The 16,377-nt window shown below is 40.6% G+C and overlaps 1 protein-coding gene across 1 annotated transcript in view; it reads right to left on the bottom strand.

The window, feature by feature from the left end:
* Positions 1-16,377, bottom strand: part of LOC139466013 (titin-like) — a 347,974-nt gene that overhangs the window by 128,068 nt on the left and 203,529 nt on the right. The window contains exons 142-160 of the mRNA XM_071248028.1: positions 15,749-16,015; positions 15,008-15,274; positions 14,441-14,707; positions 13,791-14,057; positions 12,869-13,138; positions 11,496-11,765; positions 10,680-10,967; positions 9,932-10,225; positions 9,290-9,592; positions 8,477-8,779; positions 7,384-7,671; positions 6,743-7,030; positions 5,860-6,162; positions 4,700-5,002; positions 4,004-4,309; positions 3,516-3,627; positions 3,185-3,357; positions 2,240-2,527; positions 1,755-2,057 (exon numbers count right to left, since the gene is read on the bottom strand). Coding sequence (XP_071104129.1) covers positions 1,755-2,057; positions 2,240-2,527; positions 3,185-3,357; positions 3,516-3,627; positions 4,004-4,309; positions 4,700-5,002; positions 5,860-6,162; positions 6,743-7,030; positions 7,384-7,671; positions 8,477-8,779; positions 9,290-9,592; positions 9,932-10,225; positions 10,680-10,967; positions 11,496-11,765; positions 12,869-13,138; positions 13,791-14,057; positions 14,441-14,707; positions 15,008-15,274; positions 15,749-16,015 — 5,160 coding nt within the window. The remainder of the gene's footprint in view (positions 1-1,754; positions 2,058-2,239; positions 2,528-3,184; positions 3,358-3,515; positions 3,628-4,003; positions 4,310-4,699; positions 5,003-5,859; positions 6,163-6,742; positions 7,031-7,383; positions 7,672-8,476; positions 8,780-9,289; positions 9,593-9,931; positions 10,226-10,679; positions 10,968-11,495; positions 11,766-12,868; positions 13,139-13,790; positions 14,058-14,440; positions 14,708-15,007; positions 15,275-15,748; positions 16,016-16,377) is intronic.

Here is a 16,377-nt window from a genome sequence, read left to right as displayed (position 1 = left end):
CACATGACTAACCATGAGTCCGGGTAGTCCTGTGGCTACCTGGGTCCTACTCTGTACCCACCCGACCCAGGTACACGAATTACGCATCCCAGCCCTAATAAGCAGAGCGAACCGAAATTCACATACTATCACAGGTTTCTGGCACGTCTAAGGGACGCAACTCTGCACAGAGAGTTGTGGCACTTGAGACGGCTTGGTGACCACTACCCCCCAGCAGATATCACCTGATGCATAGATATTCCCAATAAAGCTGTATTATGCAAACCCTATGTACATACGTATCATATCAGATCTCAACCACTACTGCTAAATACACTATTTCAAAAAAATAACGGATAATTGTTTATAAAAATAGAGGTAAGTAGTATAATACAATATTCTAATTACTTATAGTTACATAACTAATTAACAACATTTTTAATTACAGTATAACCATCGGTATATAAGATTATTATATCCTACTAAATTGCTCACATCTTGATTCTAACCAATAATTCCTTGAATACTACAAGATATATAATTCGTGATAAGGAATTGGATTTATAAATTAATAATGAAATATTATTTCGGATGTCATGAAATCAAACTGGTCACAGGTTAGTAGGATATATTGTCATGCTGAAAAAAAGTCTCAACAATCATCAAAATAATTCAAACACAACATCAAAATAAACTTAACATGCATTATAAGTAAAACAACTGGACTGAAATCTACAACCTGATCTCTAATACGTCTCATAATGTAAATAACTATTTGATCTTTGATTGGACAATTTTACCCTGATTGACTGAGGGAAAATTGCAGACTTGACAATTGAACTGTTCGGGACATTCCCTGAAATATTCTCCAAAATATTAATATTAATCTAAATATCAATATGAACAGAATCAGATTGTAGACTTCATAACAATCTAGAAACAAATCTCAATATTTGATATAAAATTATAAAAAATACATAAATGTCAGTAAAAATGCAATTATTCTTAGCATACTCATGATTTATGACATGAAAATGCTGAACCAGAAGTAGTTGGCAGGTAAACGTGACTATTGTGATGTATCAGCTTTATCATATACACATAAAGCAAACACACAAATGTGGTATAAGTAGAGTAGGAATAAAACAAAAGCATAAAGGCAAAATATTTTTGGAAAACTGGAATGCTTTTGAGTTTCAGGATATAGAAAACAAGTAAATTATGTGGGTCTTTTTTGGCTTAATATTCCATATTTCCAGAGAGCGAAATGAACATTGATAATGAAAAAACAATTTGTGATTATGATATCTGGAGTATGTTGAAACTATGCCAATCCACTACTTTCTGAGATCATTTTCCTGTAATGCTAGTTTCCTGATAGTCTTACACCATCGATATGATTCAGCACCTTCACCCCGCTTTACCTAAATATACTGTGCTAGTCAACTCTAAGTACTTTGGCATCACAAAACTCAATGAGGTAAAAAGATGTATTATTACTGGCATAATGGAAAAGGAAAAATCTCCATACTTGGCTAAAGAAAAAATTATTCCCAAATACTTAGTATTATTCCAAAGTTTGTAAGTTGACAAGCACAATGGGATGTCCACATAGCCAGAGATCACATACCGATACATGGTCTCTGAGATAGTATAAAACATAGATTCAGTCCACTTGGGTCCATGCAGGAGAGTCAGTCAGAATCTAGCTCACTACCACACTCAACCCCATTTGGGCAAGAAGCGCAAAGAACTGTTGGCTAGCTGTAACCTACCGAATGGGCTCTTTGGAACAACGCCGGAATCGGATTCTCTGGGTTCCGATTTTCCGACTTCGTTTTCTGCTGTCACTTGGAAGAAATATTCTGTGCCTTCCACAAGGCCGCTGACCTTCAGCTGTGTGATGTTACCCTCCACCTTGCCTGCACGGGTATACGTTGACCTCTTGGCATCACGGCGCTCCACGATGTAGGAGAGGATGTCAGTGCCGCCATCATCTTTGGGTGGAGTCCAGTTCAGAGTCACACCATCACGGACAATGTCAGCGTACTCGATAGGACCGGGCTTGGCAGGAACGTCTGAATAATAAAGCAATGAAAATGTGTGTAACGTATGTAAAATATTTTAACTGAGATTATGAACTTTGCAAACATTGCAAATTGCCAAGTTACTCGAAAAATACATCAGAACACAGTCATAAATTTAAAAAAAAAAATGCATTTTACTGTGTTGATGAAACAGAAGAATATAATGAACTCACCAATGACCTCGACATCAAACTTGGCCTTGTCTTCGCCTGCTTCGTTCTCGGCGGTCAGTGTATACAGACCATCCTCCTCCTTGCTCACCTTCTTGATGGTCAGTGAGGTGCTTGTGTCTTGTGTATCTATGGTAACCTTACCAGCTGATCTCATTGGCTGATCCTCCTTGGCCCAGGTGATTCTTGGAGTGGGGATACCCTTGACCTTGACTGGGATCTTGAGGTTACTGCCAGCATGGAGTGTGATGAGGTCGCGGAACTTGTTGTCGAACTCCAGTACAGGGGGAGCTGTTGGATGAAATGCATCTTACAGCATTGTGGTAAGAGAGTGAGTTTTAACACCACTTTAAGAACATTTTAGATACATGATGTCCTGTTAGTTTCAAATCTAACGAAAACTCATGATTTAAACTGATGATTTAAGAAAGTCTTTTGTAAAATCAACGTGAAAAGTATATGTTGCCAACAGACCAAGGATCATAATCTGCATCTGAAAACTGAATCCATGATCAGCAGATCCTAAGCTAAGGGGCACAACTCTGTACAATAAGTAGCTTTACCTTAGACCTAAAGGGTCACTCTTGCTCATGGGGAAAGAGTCAATATTCTCTTATTTTCTCTAAAATAAAAGCAACAAAACACATTTCTGTGGTCATAGTAATCTCTACTGAAAGTAGCGTCCATTGTATGATTCTAATAATATAATAAGTATGTGTTTATGAATGAAAATCAAATAGAAATGATACCAGGTGTTCGCGAAAAGGTGAGTGTAGAAATGCAAGTAAGAAACAGTCTACCATGATGTAGAAGTCTATGATAATGACATTGAAATAGTGAGCTGACTTGATTACTAACTTCTGGAAACTAATTGTCTCAAAAGCATTTTGAATTTTTCTGCAATTCATTCCAACTCTGTGTATGTCTGCCACCTGTTTGTAGGCCTACCTTGAATGTCCAGCTGCCCTGATGTGGTGACTGTGCCGAGGTCGTTGCTGGCTTCACATGTGTAGCTACCAGCATCCCGCTCAGTGCATTCTGTGATCGTCAGAGATGCGAACATGTCTTCATAGAAGATTTCATGTCTCTTGTCCTCTAGGACATCGCGACGGTCCTTCATCCTACAATCCACACAACACACAGTAGTATCAGGAATAATCAAATACAATATCCCTGTCTTGTTTCCAATTCAAATCTTTATCAAAATCATCCAGTTAACTCCTATTTCTCTGAATCATGTGTATTTGAATACAGGACTATTGAGAGTGATCTCCCTTACCACTTGATAGAGGGCTCTGGTTCACCACTGATCTTGCATTCCAAGATGGCTGTCTCTCCCTCCATGATGGCCAGGTCGGGTAGGCCTTCAAGCACAGCTGGCGCCTCACCAACTGAGGAAAAGGGCAGGGGTTTAGAGTCAAGGAAAGGCTCTACCAACATACAACACATGAAGGCATCCTCTTGACATATGTGCTAGGAATTAATTACCAATATGCTAAATAGAAGGGGCGGTTGGGTAGCCTAGTGGTGAAAGCTCTCACTTGTCATGCTGAAGACCCGGGTTTGATTCCCGACATAGGTAAAATGTGTGAAGCCCATTGCTGGTATATTTCTAAAAGCAGCGTAAAACCACACTCACTCACTAAATAGAACAGCATCTCAGTCATTTGCAGATGCAAACCCACATAAGGTTTCACTTACTTCATAATTTGTGAAAAAGATCTGTTTCCAAGCCAACCACTGAACTTAAACTTATGCTATGCTTACCAATTGGATCTTTAGCAGCAACAGGCTGTGATGGAGACGATGGTGGACCAAGACCAGCCTTGTTCTCGGCCATGACGCGGAACTCATACTCAGCACCTTCCATCAGTTCTGTGACCTTGTAACTAGTCTCGGGGATCTTGATGTTCTGACTGGCTTGTACCCAGCGGACGTTTCCACTAACTCTCATCTCAACAGCATAGTTAAAGATCGGGCTACCGCCATCCTTCTCTGGGGCCAGCCATTTCAGAGTGATTGATTCCTTGGTGACGTCCACCACTTCAGGCTTGCGAGGAGCATCTGGTTTGTCTGTGGAGGCAAAGCAGAGTGTGCTGACAATAGGCAAAAACTGATGAATTCTGACGGTCCACTGCAATTTTGAATGTTGATGTTTTGTATATGAGTACACAGTAATGTCCCTATGATCATACAAAAATAATGTTGGTTTCATGTCGAAAGGAGTATCTGAGTTACACTATAACAGATAAACCATCTTGAATATCAATATGGCAACTGTTTTCATATCATTGGTAATTCTTAAATGTGTTAATCCACATTTTTCACTGGGAATAGTTCCATCTGGATTAATGAAGCAAAATCCAATAGACATAAACAGGCATAAATCAAACATTAGTGTTAAAGAATAAAATTATTTTTATCAATATTGATGATTTTAAGAAAGGTATTTGAAAAGCTTACTGAATGGATCCTTTACAAGGATTGGTCCAAGAGCATCACATGGTTTGCCAATTCCTGCAGCATTTTCTGCGGACACACGGAATTCATATTTGTCATTTTCCACCAAATCATTGACGGTGAAGACAGTGTCCCGGACAGGAGATTTGTTGGTACGGACCCATCGAGAACTGGTAGGGCTCTTCTTCTCAATAATGTAGCTTGTGATTGGTGATCCTCCATCGCTCTCTGGTGGCTCCCATGTGAGTGTGACCGATGACCTGGTGACCTCGCTTGCCTTCAGTTTCCTGGGAGTCTGTGGCACATCTGAAATGAAGACGGTAACATGGTCAAGTTGGAGAGTTCTTGTCCAAATCACCCTCACTTAGTTATAACTCGGTAGGAGTGAGTGAGTGAGTGAGTGAGTTGGGTTTAAAGCTGCTTTTAACAGTATTTCAGTTATATCACAGCGTGTCAGCTTAATGTGGGAGGAAAGCCCGAAGTGATGCAGGTCTCAGATGTTTACAACTTCAGAGAAACCCACGAGCGCGGGTATGGTGCTGACAAACCTAGAAACATAAACGGGGCGAACCTGGATTCAACCCCACAATCATAGGTTTCTGGCGTGCCCAAGGGATGCAACTCTGCACAGCGAATCACGGTGCCTTAGACGACTGGGCCACCCGTGCCCCTTACTTGGAAGGACGAAGAAGATAAATACTTATTGTTTGGAGAGATTATAAGTAATTGCTGTCAACATTTCACTGTTTTCATAACAGATTTCCAATACTGTTTGTATATCATATGGTTAAGAACTATTTAAATGATGAAATAGAATTGGCCAGTTGCCATTCCTTGCAAATTTGATTTTATGTCATAAAACTTAAACCTAAAAATAAATATCCACAATAATATTCATGCTACTGAACTTTTCTTGTTCAGTATAGCTAATTATTCACAGACAGCAGAAAATTTCATGCAAGCACTCATTTGTGTCAAAAACTTGACTGAAATGGACAACCATTTCTCTCAACAAAATTTGACCCTATCACTCCCAGTTTACCTGAATTATCCCTTGGAAGGCTATGGAAGATATTTACGAATATTTTTCTATCAAAGAATTATTTCCATGCTGACTGGCATTTTCCATCAACATTTGGTGTTATCGTATCAATTTCTCGTACCATATGGACATTTGGCAATAGTTCCCTCATCCATCTCAGCTGGTTCACTGACGCCAACTTCATTTTCAGCAGACACACGGAAGAAGTATTCATTTCCTTCGAGCAGTTTGATGACAGCATAGGTGTTGGTGCTGCCATCTACAGTGTGGACTGGCATCCACGTGTTGCGTTTAGCATCACGCTTCTCAATGACATATCCAGTAAGGTCGCAGCCACCGACGTCGGATGGAGACTCCCACGACAGGACAATAGAGTCCTTCATCACGTCAATCACATGGAGATTGTTGGGCTTGGATGGCTTGTCTGGGGAAACAGAATTAATCATTTCTGTAAGATCTTTGAAAACATGTTTTTCTTTGAAACACATTTGCATTCCATGTATTGATTACATGAAATGAAATTTGAAATGTGTTCTAGTTCATTTGTTTGAAGGTAACACCAGCTTAAGCAATATTCCAGCTGTGTGATTGGAGCCTGTCAATAATTGAGTCTGGACCAGATAATCAGGCTATTCATGCCATAACTAACACGCTATTAAGTCATCAAGTTTGACCATGGAGCGAGTGAGTTAGTGAGTGAAAGTTAATTATGCCACATTCATCAATATTCCCGCTATATAATGGTAGCCTATAGATGATTGCGTGTGGTCAAGCCAAACCAGTGGTTGACGTCATCAGCAATGATCCATACTATCAATCTACATGTCACAGTGACCACCCAATCCTCATTAGCTCTGGTACAAGCAAGGTACTGCTGACCTATTCTGCTCTGGAATACCCACATGGGCTTATAATGAAAAAATGCCTTTTCCCTCCACATTGACAAAGGAAAAAACTTCTTATTTCATGCACAGATAACACTGGGACTTTCTATTTATCCTCACCTTTAACATTGACCTCGAAGTCAGCCTCTGCTTTGCCAACGACATTCTCGGCAGCGATGGTATACATGCCACTGTCGTCCAGCATGGCGTTCTTGATGGTAAGAGTGCTGAAGTCATCTGTGGTGTCCACGCTGATGCGTTCTGACTTCTCCAAAGGTTCATCATTAAGGAACCAGGAGATTTTGGGAGATGGGATACCGCTGACGTTGACCTGCAGGATCAGGGTCGATCCACCCTTCACAGTCTGGGCACTCTTCAGGCGGTTGTCATACTCCAGAACAGGAGCAGCTGGGTGAAATGTAGAGGAAATATTAACACCCTTCTTTGAAACTTAATTCTCATCATGTTAACAACTTAAAGTTTAATGTTGCCTTAGCAATGGCTTAGCCACATATTGTGAAACCCTGTAAATAGTCCAGAACAAGATTCCTGGGTGGTGTTGTACAAAACAACCTTAGTGCTATGACTGTTGTAAGTCTGTGTTAAAGTATGAGAGTTACAATCACCATAGCACCAAGATCATTAGTTCAATGGCACCCAGAATCATGGGTACATGGTAACGTCCTTACCAAATTTGGTATTAATGGTATTTGGTCATGGATAGTGATGAAGATGGTTTCTTTCAAGAAATATGTACATACTGTGTATTGCGAGTTGTCCCTCGGTGCTGACTTGACCAAGTGGGTTGGTCACCTCACACTTGTAGCGGGCAGTGTCCGATGGCTCAGTTTTGTGAATGACGAGGGATGCAACTTCATCCTCATAGCTCATCTCATACTTGGCGCTCTTCTTCACCTCCTTGGTTCCCTTGAACCACTTGATCTCACCTTCGGGCTCGCCGACGTCAACGTCGCATTCCAAGATGGCATCCTTCGGGGCAACTGCAACATCATCTTGCAGGGGTTCGAGGATGACTGGTGGTACACCAACTGTAAAAAAATTGGGTACAATGTAAACAAATATGCAAGAAGGTTGATAATGTCAGTCATGTTCATATATAATATTCATTATTTCTTAATCTTTAGTTACTTTACTTTCAGATTTGCATGACACACGTAAAGCCACACATTTATATTTTATTGTGTGTGGATTTTTAAAATAAATATTTAGTTTGGTTAGTTCAAAATAATTTTGTATACATGAATGTTTTTCCTCGAAAATATATACTAAAAGTGTACAAGTGAAAGATGCCTACTATATTAGTTGGTGGGTTTGTTGTTTAACGACGCACTCAGCAATATTCCAGCTATATGACAGCGGTCTGTAAATAATCGAGTCTGGACCAGACAATCCAGTGATTGATATCAGGAGCATCAAGCAATTGGGACGATGACATGTATCAACCAAGTCAGCGAGCCTGACCACCCGATCCCGTTAGTTGCCTTTTACGACAAGCATGGGTGGCTGAAGACCTATTCTACCCCGGAATCTTCACGGGTCCCCTACTATATTAACAATCTGTACAGTAAGAGTGTTCACATCACTGACAGAAGGGCTGGTGCTTTCTATATAATAGTTGTTTGCAGTTGAAAGGACCGTATGATAAACCTGACTATTTGCTATTTACAAAAAATGAAAATGGTTTATATTTTTCATATATTTAAAAAGAGTGGATCAGCAAACCAAAATAATTACAAATCATTTTCATTTTTGACTATTTTGCCTATCAAAAAGCAAACGAAAAAGTGAAATGAGTGTCTCCTCAGCATTATCTTGTTCCAGAGAGCCACGTACCAATCGGTTCCACCACTTTGACTGGTGCTGTAGGTGGTGATGGTGGTCCAACGCCAGCCTTGTTCTCTGCACTCACACGGAACTCATACTCCGAGTTCTCCTTGAGGCCGGTGACACTGAAGGTGGTGTCGGGAACGATGCCGTCGCTCTTCCTCTGCCAGTTGTATGAGTCCTTCGGGCGGTACTCCACCACATAGCTGGTGATGGGGCTGCCGCCATCTTCCTCTGGAGGAGCCCATTTCAAGGCTACAGACTTCTTGTCAGTTCCGGTGACTTCAGGCTTGCCGGGAGGTCCAGGGGGTCCTGTAGGCGATACAACAGAGTTAGTGACTGGTGCTTCACAAAGAAACATCATATGTCTTTTTTGTCCAAGAAAACAGGTTGGATGGAAGTCGGTTCACCTGCACCCAACTCTGGATCTTCCAGTAACAATATGGCAAGATGGCTAATTTTTGTTAAATAATATGTTTATCTCACTAATTGACAAAGTTTAAATGTTCACTGTGGCAGGTGAGGTGATAAGAAAATCATTTTTTCTCATGAAAAGATAAATGATCTCTTTATCAATTATTTTCTACCTTTTCTTCAACTGAAACAATGGTGTCAGGAAAACAAGGGGAGGTTATTCTGTCAGACACACAGTAAAAAGTAGTCCATGCACAAAGTGTAATTTAACTTCAACGAGAACATATATTTTACTTTTTCAGATAATAATAATACTTATCATAATCTGTATGATAACAAGTTATTTTTCTGCAATAATTGTTTCATACATCATCAACTTCTTGTTTTCCATTAATATGTAATACATACCCCATGGATCCTTGGCTGTGAACTCCCTTGATGGTTCACTGGGTTCACTGGGACCGGCCTTGTTGACGGCGATGACGCGGTACTGGTAGGTGTTGTCTTCCAGCAGGTCGCCGTCCTTGAAGGTGAGGTCAGCTACAGGCTCCTTGTTGACCTGGATGAAGCGAGGACTGTAGCCAGACTTGCGCTCCAGCAGGTAGCCTGTGACTGGGGATCCGCCATCACTGGCGGGAGGCTTCCAGGAGATCACAGCAGAATCTTTGAAGATGTCCGACACTTCAGGAGCATCAGGCTTGTCTGGTACATCTAGGTGGGGAAATACAATATCAGTTCAAGTCTGCATGCTGTTTTCAGTCAAAAAAGCTATAAAATATAAAAACTTGAAAATTTTATTCTCAGAATCATAACTTATATCAAAATAATCTTCATATTAGGTTTGAAAATATCAAATGCCGATGAATATTTACAGTTCTTCATGAGGGGATGGTTTTGAATTTGTGTCACTGCCATTTTGTTCCCTTGTACTTTTCATTTTAGATTGTTGTTTTTTTCTTGTGGCAGAGATGTAAATACCCAAGGAACTGACATTCTTAAATGACAACATACATGCTTCATAAATCCTGAATGCTAATCAAGTCAACTTACTGAATGGATGCTTGGCAGTGATGGTGTCTGATTCCACCGGCTCACTCTTTCCAATCTCGTTCTTAGCGAACACCCTGAAGACATATTGGTTGCCCTCGACCAGCTCTGGGACAGTGAACTGCAGCTCTGTGGTGCTGCCCACCTCGTAGAATGACCTGCGACCAGACTCACGCTTCTCGATGATGTAGCCTGTGATTGGCTTGCCTCCGTCATCAGCGGGCACCTCCCACTTGACAGTGGCACTCTCAGCAGTGATGTCACACACAGTCAAGTCTCTCACTGGGCTGGGTTTGTCTTGAAAATGGACAGAAAAAAGCTCAAGTAAAGAAAAGTAATTCGAAAAAATGATAAATAAAACATTACAATCAGTATTTTGTAAAAATCTCTATTTTAATATTTTAAACATACATCATTGTAAGTTAATTCAGTAACATGTATATTATTCAGCTTAATGTGGGAGGAAATCCCAAAGCGAGGCAGTTCGCAAATGTTTACAATTTTGGTGAAATACACAGGAATATTGACCGATAGAACAAATTTTCTACACTTGTTGACACAGAAGTGAGTTGGGTTCAACACCACATTTAGCAATATTCCATCAAGACCATGGTTGGGGGACAAAGGTAACGGGTTTCACATGTCATACCCATTGGGCATTCAAACCCAGCATGACGAGCCAAAGCTTTGACCACAAGGCCACCCTACTGCCCCTAGACTGGTATGACATACAACCCTCGTGGGTGCTCACCTAAGACAATCAGCTTGATGGTGATGGTGGCCTTGCCATTGGGGTTCTCCAGTGAAAGGGTGTAGTCTCCAGTGTCGGTGCGGATCACCTTGGCCAGACGAATGGTGGTCATGTTGTCGATTGTTTCTGCTTCCATCCTCTTCTTGTCGGGCAGAGAGCCTCCATTGTACAGCCATGTGCACTTGGGCTGTGGGTTGCCTGAGAAGGGCACCTCCCATGCAGTGGATTGGCCGATGTGAAGGATGATTGTCTCATCAAACCTCTTGTCATACAGGATCTTAGGTGGAGCTGCAGAACAGATAGATTGGTTTATATATGCAGCAGAATAAGATAGAGTCTGTGTAAAAATGTGGACAAGAATCAAGATATTAGTTGTTGTCAAAGACAGTATGAGTTGACTGTATGTAGAACAAAGCCAGACTGTAGGCATTTATACACAATAGAACAGGAGCGTAGGTGTAAACATACAAAAACACCAAATCAAAGTTGTGAAATATATCTCCTTTGCCAATGCAAAAATTTGAGAATTAAATCTATACAATTGATTTACTGACATAATGCATAATAAAGTGTCTGATAATAATGCATAAAATGTCTGATAATAATTCATAAACAGTGTGTGATAATAATGCATAATAAAGTGTGATAATAATGCACAATAAAGTGTCTGATAATAATGCATAAAATGTCTGATAATAATGCATAAACAGTGATTGATAATAATGCACAATAAATTGTCTGACTGAATGACATGAACATAAAAGCACATAAAAATGGTCACTTGCAAATGAACAGTGAAAGTCTGCATCCACTAACCTTCCACAAACAGACCAGCATCGCTTCTCTTGGACTTGGCCTGGATGCTGTAGTCAGCCTCATCCTTCTCTGTGACGTCCGAGATGATGAGACGATGCACGCAGCCATCATGAATGATCTCGTACTTGTCGCTGGGCAGGAGGACCTCTGTCTCCCGGTTCCACTGAACCATGACATGAGGCTTGGACAGCTCGCACTCGAACACAGCTGTGCCGGGGATCTCACTGATGTCAATGTCTTCCAGTGGTCGGATGATGTCCACATCTTCTTCTGTAATCAGAGACAGTAACTTATTGTTGACTCCCACAGTGGCCTGATGTTTATCTATTCTTTGGCTGTTCTTTAATGTCTTCCAGTAACATTCTGGCCTATATTCCTCTTAGTGTAATAGGACATTTACTCTCCCCTGAGATTCTTACCAAGAGCAGTAATATCCTAGGCAAAAATTTCTAGTCAAAATGTTTGCCAAGGATATTATTTCAACAGTCAGTATCTTACTAACACTGGAAAATGTTCCCATACCAATCTTCTTTCCTCCAGAAACTTTTTGACATTAAACATTAATCGTCTCCATAAGAACCAAGATTATCATAATTCCCATACTTAAACAAAGCCTAACGCTGGATATAGCACTATATGGTCACTTTGAGTGAGTGAGTGAGTGAGTATGGTTTTATGCCACTTTTAGCAATATTCCAGCAATATCATGGCGGGGGTCACCAGAAATGGACTTTACACATTGTACCTATGTCGGGAATCGAACCCAGGAGCATGACGAGCAAATGCTTTAACCACTAGGCTACCCGACCGCCCCTATGATCACTTTGTGGAACAGGGCCTGATCCCGGAGCACTCATTAACTCATCAACATGACTGTATGTTGATGAGCTCTTTATGAGGCAAAATAATACTCAGGAATTAATGTCCATTTTAACAACATTTCAGTTAGATCACAGGCTGTGTCAGCTTTACATGGGAAGGAAATAGCTCAAAGTGACATGGTGCAATCCATAAGCACAGGTATGGTTCTGACAAAAACCAAGGATCATAATCCTTTATACCAGCAGATCCAGGCCAAGGGGAAGCAACTCTTCACTGTGAGTTATAGCACCTTAACTCAGATGACTGGGCCTTCTATGCCTCATCAGGGAAAAATGTAAGAACTGAAACTTACAGGATATGCTTCCAGGGCATAATTTACCATTTGATGACCAAATATTTTAATTAATTATTTCAGTGATGAACCTACTGATGCCTATCTGAATCTTTAAAAAACCTTTACTGCTGTTCAGCCATTCGACCATGATGCTGTGAAACTATGTCTGCTTCCTGACTTATCCTGGTGAATAAAGAAGGTGGAAACCAGTCCTTACCCTCAACAAGTGCTTGAGCCTTGGACTTCTTGTCAGCAAGCTTGATGGAGTATTCAGCCTCGTCCTTGAGTTCAGCATTGGTGATGGTCAGCATGTACTTCCCTGCTCCGTCAATACCCATCTTGACCCGGTCAGATGGTAACATCTTCACGCCATCCTTGTACCAGGTGGCAGGTTTGCCAGGTTTCGACACGATGCACTCCATGTGGATGGTCTCGGTCTCCATGACATGGACGTCAGTCAGTGGCTGCAGGAACTCAAATGGCTCTTCTGTAATGGGATACAGAGTTTTCAGTACAGGAAAAATGTCAGGTACCCCAGAAAAAGAAACATATATTTCAAATCATCATGAGAATTTTCTTTGACAAAATCTGAAAACAGGTATATATGATACCGGTATATCAACTGGGACTAAACAACAGCCTCATGAGCTGAATATTAGTTTGTTTGTTGTTTAACGCCACACTGAGCAATATTTCAGCTTTATGATGGCAAGTCTGGACCAAATAAACCAGCAATTGATATTGTGAGACCACAGCCACCCTATCGGGATACGATGACATACAATCTTGTCCTGCCAACCATATCCATATTCATCCAGTACCACAAGCACAGGTTGTGGGACCAATTTTAAACCAGATGTGTATGGGGCTAGCACAAGCACGGGTTGTGGTACCAATGTGTAAGGAGCTTCTTCTCCAATTATGATGTCGGTTCACCCCGATTATGTTTCTAGGTTTGTCAGCACCATACCCGTGCTCATGGGTTTCACCGAAGTGATAAACGTCTGAGACCTGCATCACTTCGGGCTTTCCTCCCACATTAAGCTGACACGCCGCGATATAACTGGAATACTGTTAAAAGCGGCGTTAAACCCAACTCACTCACTCACCAATTATGATGCCATCCCCCGCAGACCCACCTTTGACTGTGACTCTGGCTGATGTCTTCCTGTCCTTGATGACACACTTATACACGGCCTCATCATCCATCTCTGACTTCGGGATGGTCAGTGTGTGCCTGGTATCATCAACAGTCATCTCAATACGCTCAGAGGGAGCAATGGCCTCTCCATTCCTCAGCCATTTGGATTGAATATTGGGTTTGTTGACCTCACAGGTCAAGGTCAAGGCTGTGCCCTCCATGATCTCAAGGTCCTTAAGTGGTTTGGTAATTTCAATTGGAAGTTCTGAAAGTTGGAGTCAAATAAAATGACACATTCATAAATACAGATAGAATGTTAGTCCCCTTGCATTGTTAAATCCTTTTAAATATCAACTCAATGGATTAGTGTCATAATAAAGTTAGTCACTTCTAATATAATATTATATTGCTAGGATTAATAAAGTCTTAAATAATTTGTTAATTAATGAAAACAAACATGCATAGTAGTTATGTTATTCTGGAGCTATCAAAATTTGACATCACAGAGAATAAACAACAGAAGAGAAGAGAATGCTGACTGGAGAATACATCAAGGAGATATTCTTGTTGCTATGGATTGCAGTTTCCACAAAAAGGTCAGCCAAGTTCCAAAACCAAACTGAAAAGAAAAGTTTTGGGATCCCATACCCATGACTCTGAGGTTGGCCGAACTCTCCTTGTCCTCTACTTTGATGGTGTATTTTCCACCATCCTCCAACGCAACATTCTCAAGGACCAATGTGTGAGTGACGTCAATAGATGTTATCTCATAGCCATCAGCTGCAGTCACTACTTTGCCATCTTTAAGCCATTTGGCCTTGACTCCGGATTTGGACAACAGACACTTAAATTTGGCAGTTTCTTTCTCTGAGATCTCCTGGTCTTTCAAATGTCGGATTATTTCTACAGGCTCTTCTACAAATATGACATATATGGGTGTTAGTGACATAGATTATTTGTCTCAATACATGAAATAAACTGACGTTAGTATTAACAAAAGTGAGTACATGTATAATAAATGCAACTAATGTTACTGTTATTGATAAGTTACTGTCATACAAAATTTATTAGTATTAGCTTTAGTTTCTGAAAAAGATATCCTGTCAAAAATAAAACAGAAAAGATACATGTTTCCAATCCAGTGTAAAAAATGGTTGTATGTTTCTGTGAAAAAAAAATGAAATAAATCCCACGAGAAATCTACAATGTTCTCACCATCAACAAAGACATTGCAGGAACTGTCTTTGCCCTGGATTGAGACTTTGTATACACCTTCATCATCTAAAGAGGCCTTAGAAATGATGAGTCTGTGAATGGCACCATCAGAAGTGAGTTTTATTCTTCCTGTAGCTGACACATTGGTTCCTTCAAATGACCATTCCGGTTTCTTGTTTGGTTTGTTGATCTTGACCTCCAGAAAGATCTCCTGTTTCTCTGTGACGGTGATGTCAGCCAGAGGTTGCACAAACTCCACAGGTATAGCTGGGGGCAGGAGGGAGGGGTTAGTATGGTTTAATCCAAGAAGTTTGTTTGTATTATACTTTAACACAAACTTCAGCAATATTCCAGCTATTTGACGGTGGTCTGCAAATAATCGAGACTGCGGCAGACAATCCAGTGATTGATATTGTGGGCAATGATCAACACCATCAGAGTGTTATGACATGCTAATCGAGGTCACAGTGTCTGACCACGCGATCCACTTTTAGACACCTCTTACAACCAGAAGAGGTTGATCTATTCTAACCCAGAATTATGAAATTATGAAACTTTGTATTCATAATAGTTTTTTCATACATCTAATTTCAGCAAGTTATTCCAATTACCATGGAACCATGGGTGTTCCCATTGGTTAATTTTAATAAGGAGCCAAACAAATTATTTGACAATTTGTATCTCTGAATATAAAGACCAAAATTTGTTTTATGAAGAATAGCATGTTAGTCATTTTAGCACCTTTGACAGTGAGTGTGGCCTCGCTCTGTTTGTCTTCTACTTTGATGCTGTATTTTCCACCATCCTCCTCGGCAACGTTATCAAGGATCAAGGTGTGAACGGAGTTGATGGTTTCTATGCGATATCCATCTTTCTCACTCACAACCTTACCATCCTTGTACCAGCGGGATTTGACATTTGGCTTGGACACCTCACATGTGAACTTGACTGTCTGGTCTTCATCAATGGTCTGATCCTCCAGGGGTTTCACAATCTCAAGTGGTTCCTCTACAAAGGGTAGGTTATCAGAGGTCAAATGTGAAAACATGGTCCAGCTTCAGTATTCCTTAGGTTTGATTGTTTTGTTTACTTGTACAGCACTACAATAAAGGATTATGGGAATTCTTTGGATTTCAACTTAATATATACTGAACAAATTTTGGTAGGGATAATAAATATTTTTTTGGATACTTTTGGGTGGTGAAGACTGCCCTTACAATTTCATAAAGAAAATCCAGAAAATGTTCATGATCTCTAACTGTTGTAGTTCAGAACATGACACACTTGGCAACAAATTTTTAAAGTGTGTGGAAATGTGGAACAATGTGGAAACACCACTGACAAGAACAGTCAGCTGATGGTCAAACAGA

Source organism: Haliotis cracherodii, unplaced genomic scaffold (genome assembly GCF_022045235.1).
Source record: "Haliotis cracherodii isolate W230 unplaced genomic scaffold, xgHalCrac1.p SCAF_18, whole genome shotgun sequence".
Lineage (NCBI taxonomy): Eukaryota > Metazoa > Mollusca > Gastropoda > Lepetellida > Haliotidae > Haliotis > Haliotis cracherodii.
This window is presented reverse-complemented; position numbering and strand designations above follow the sequence as displayed.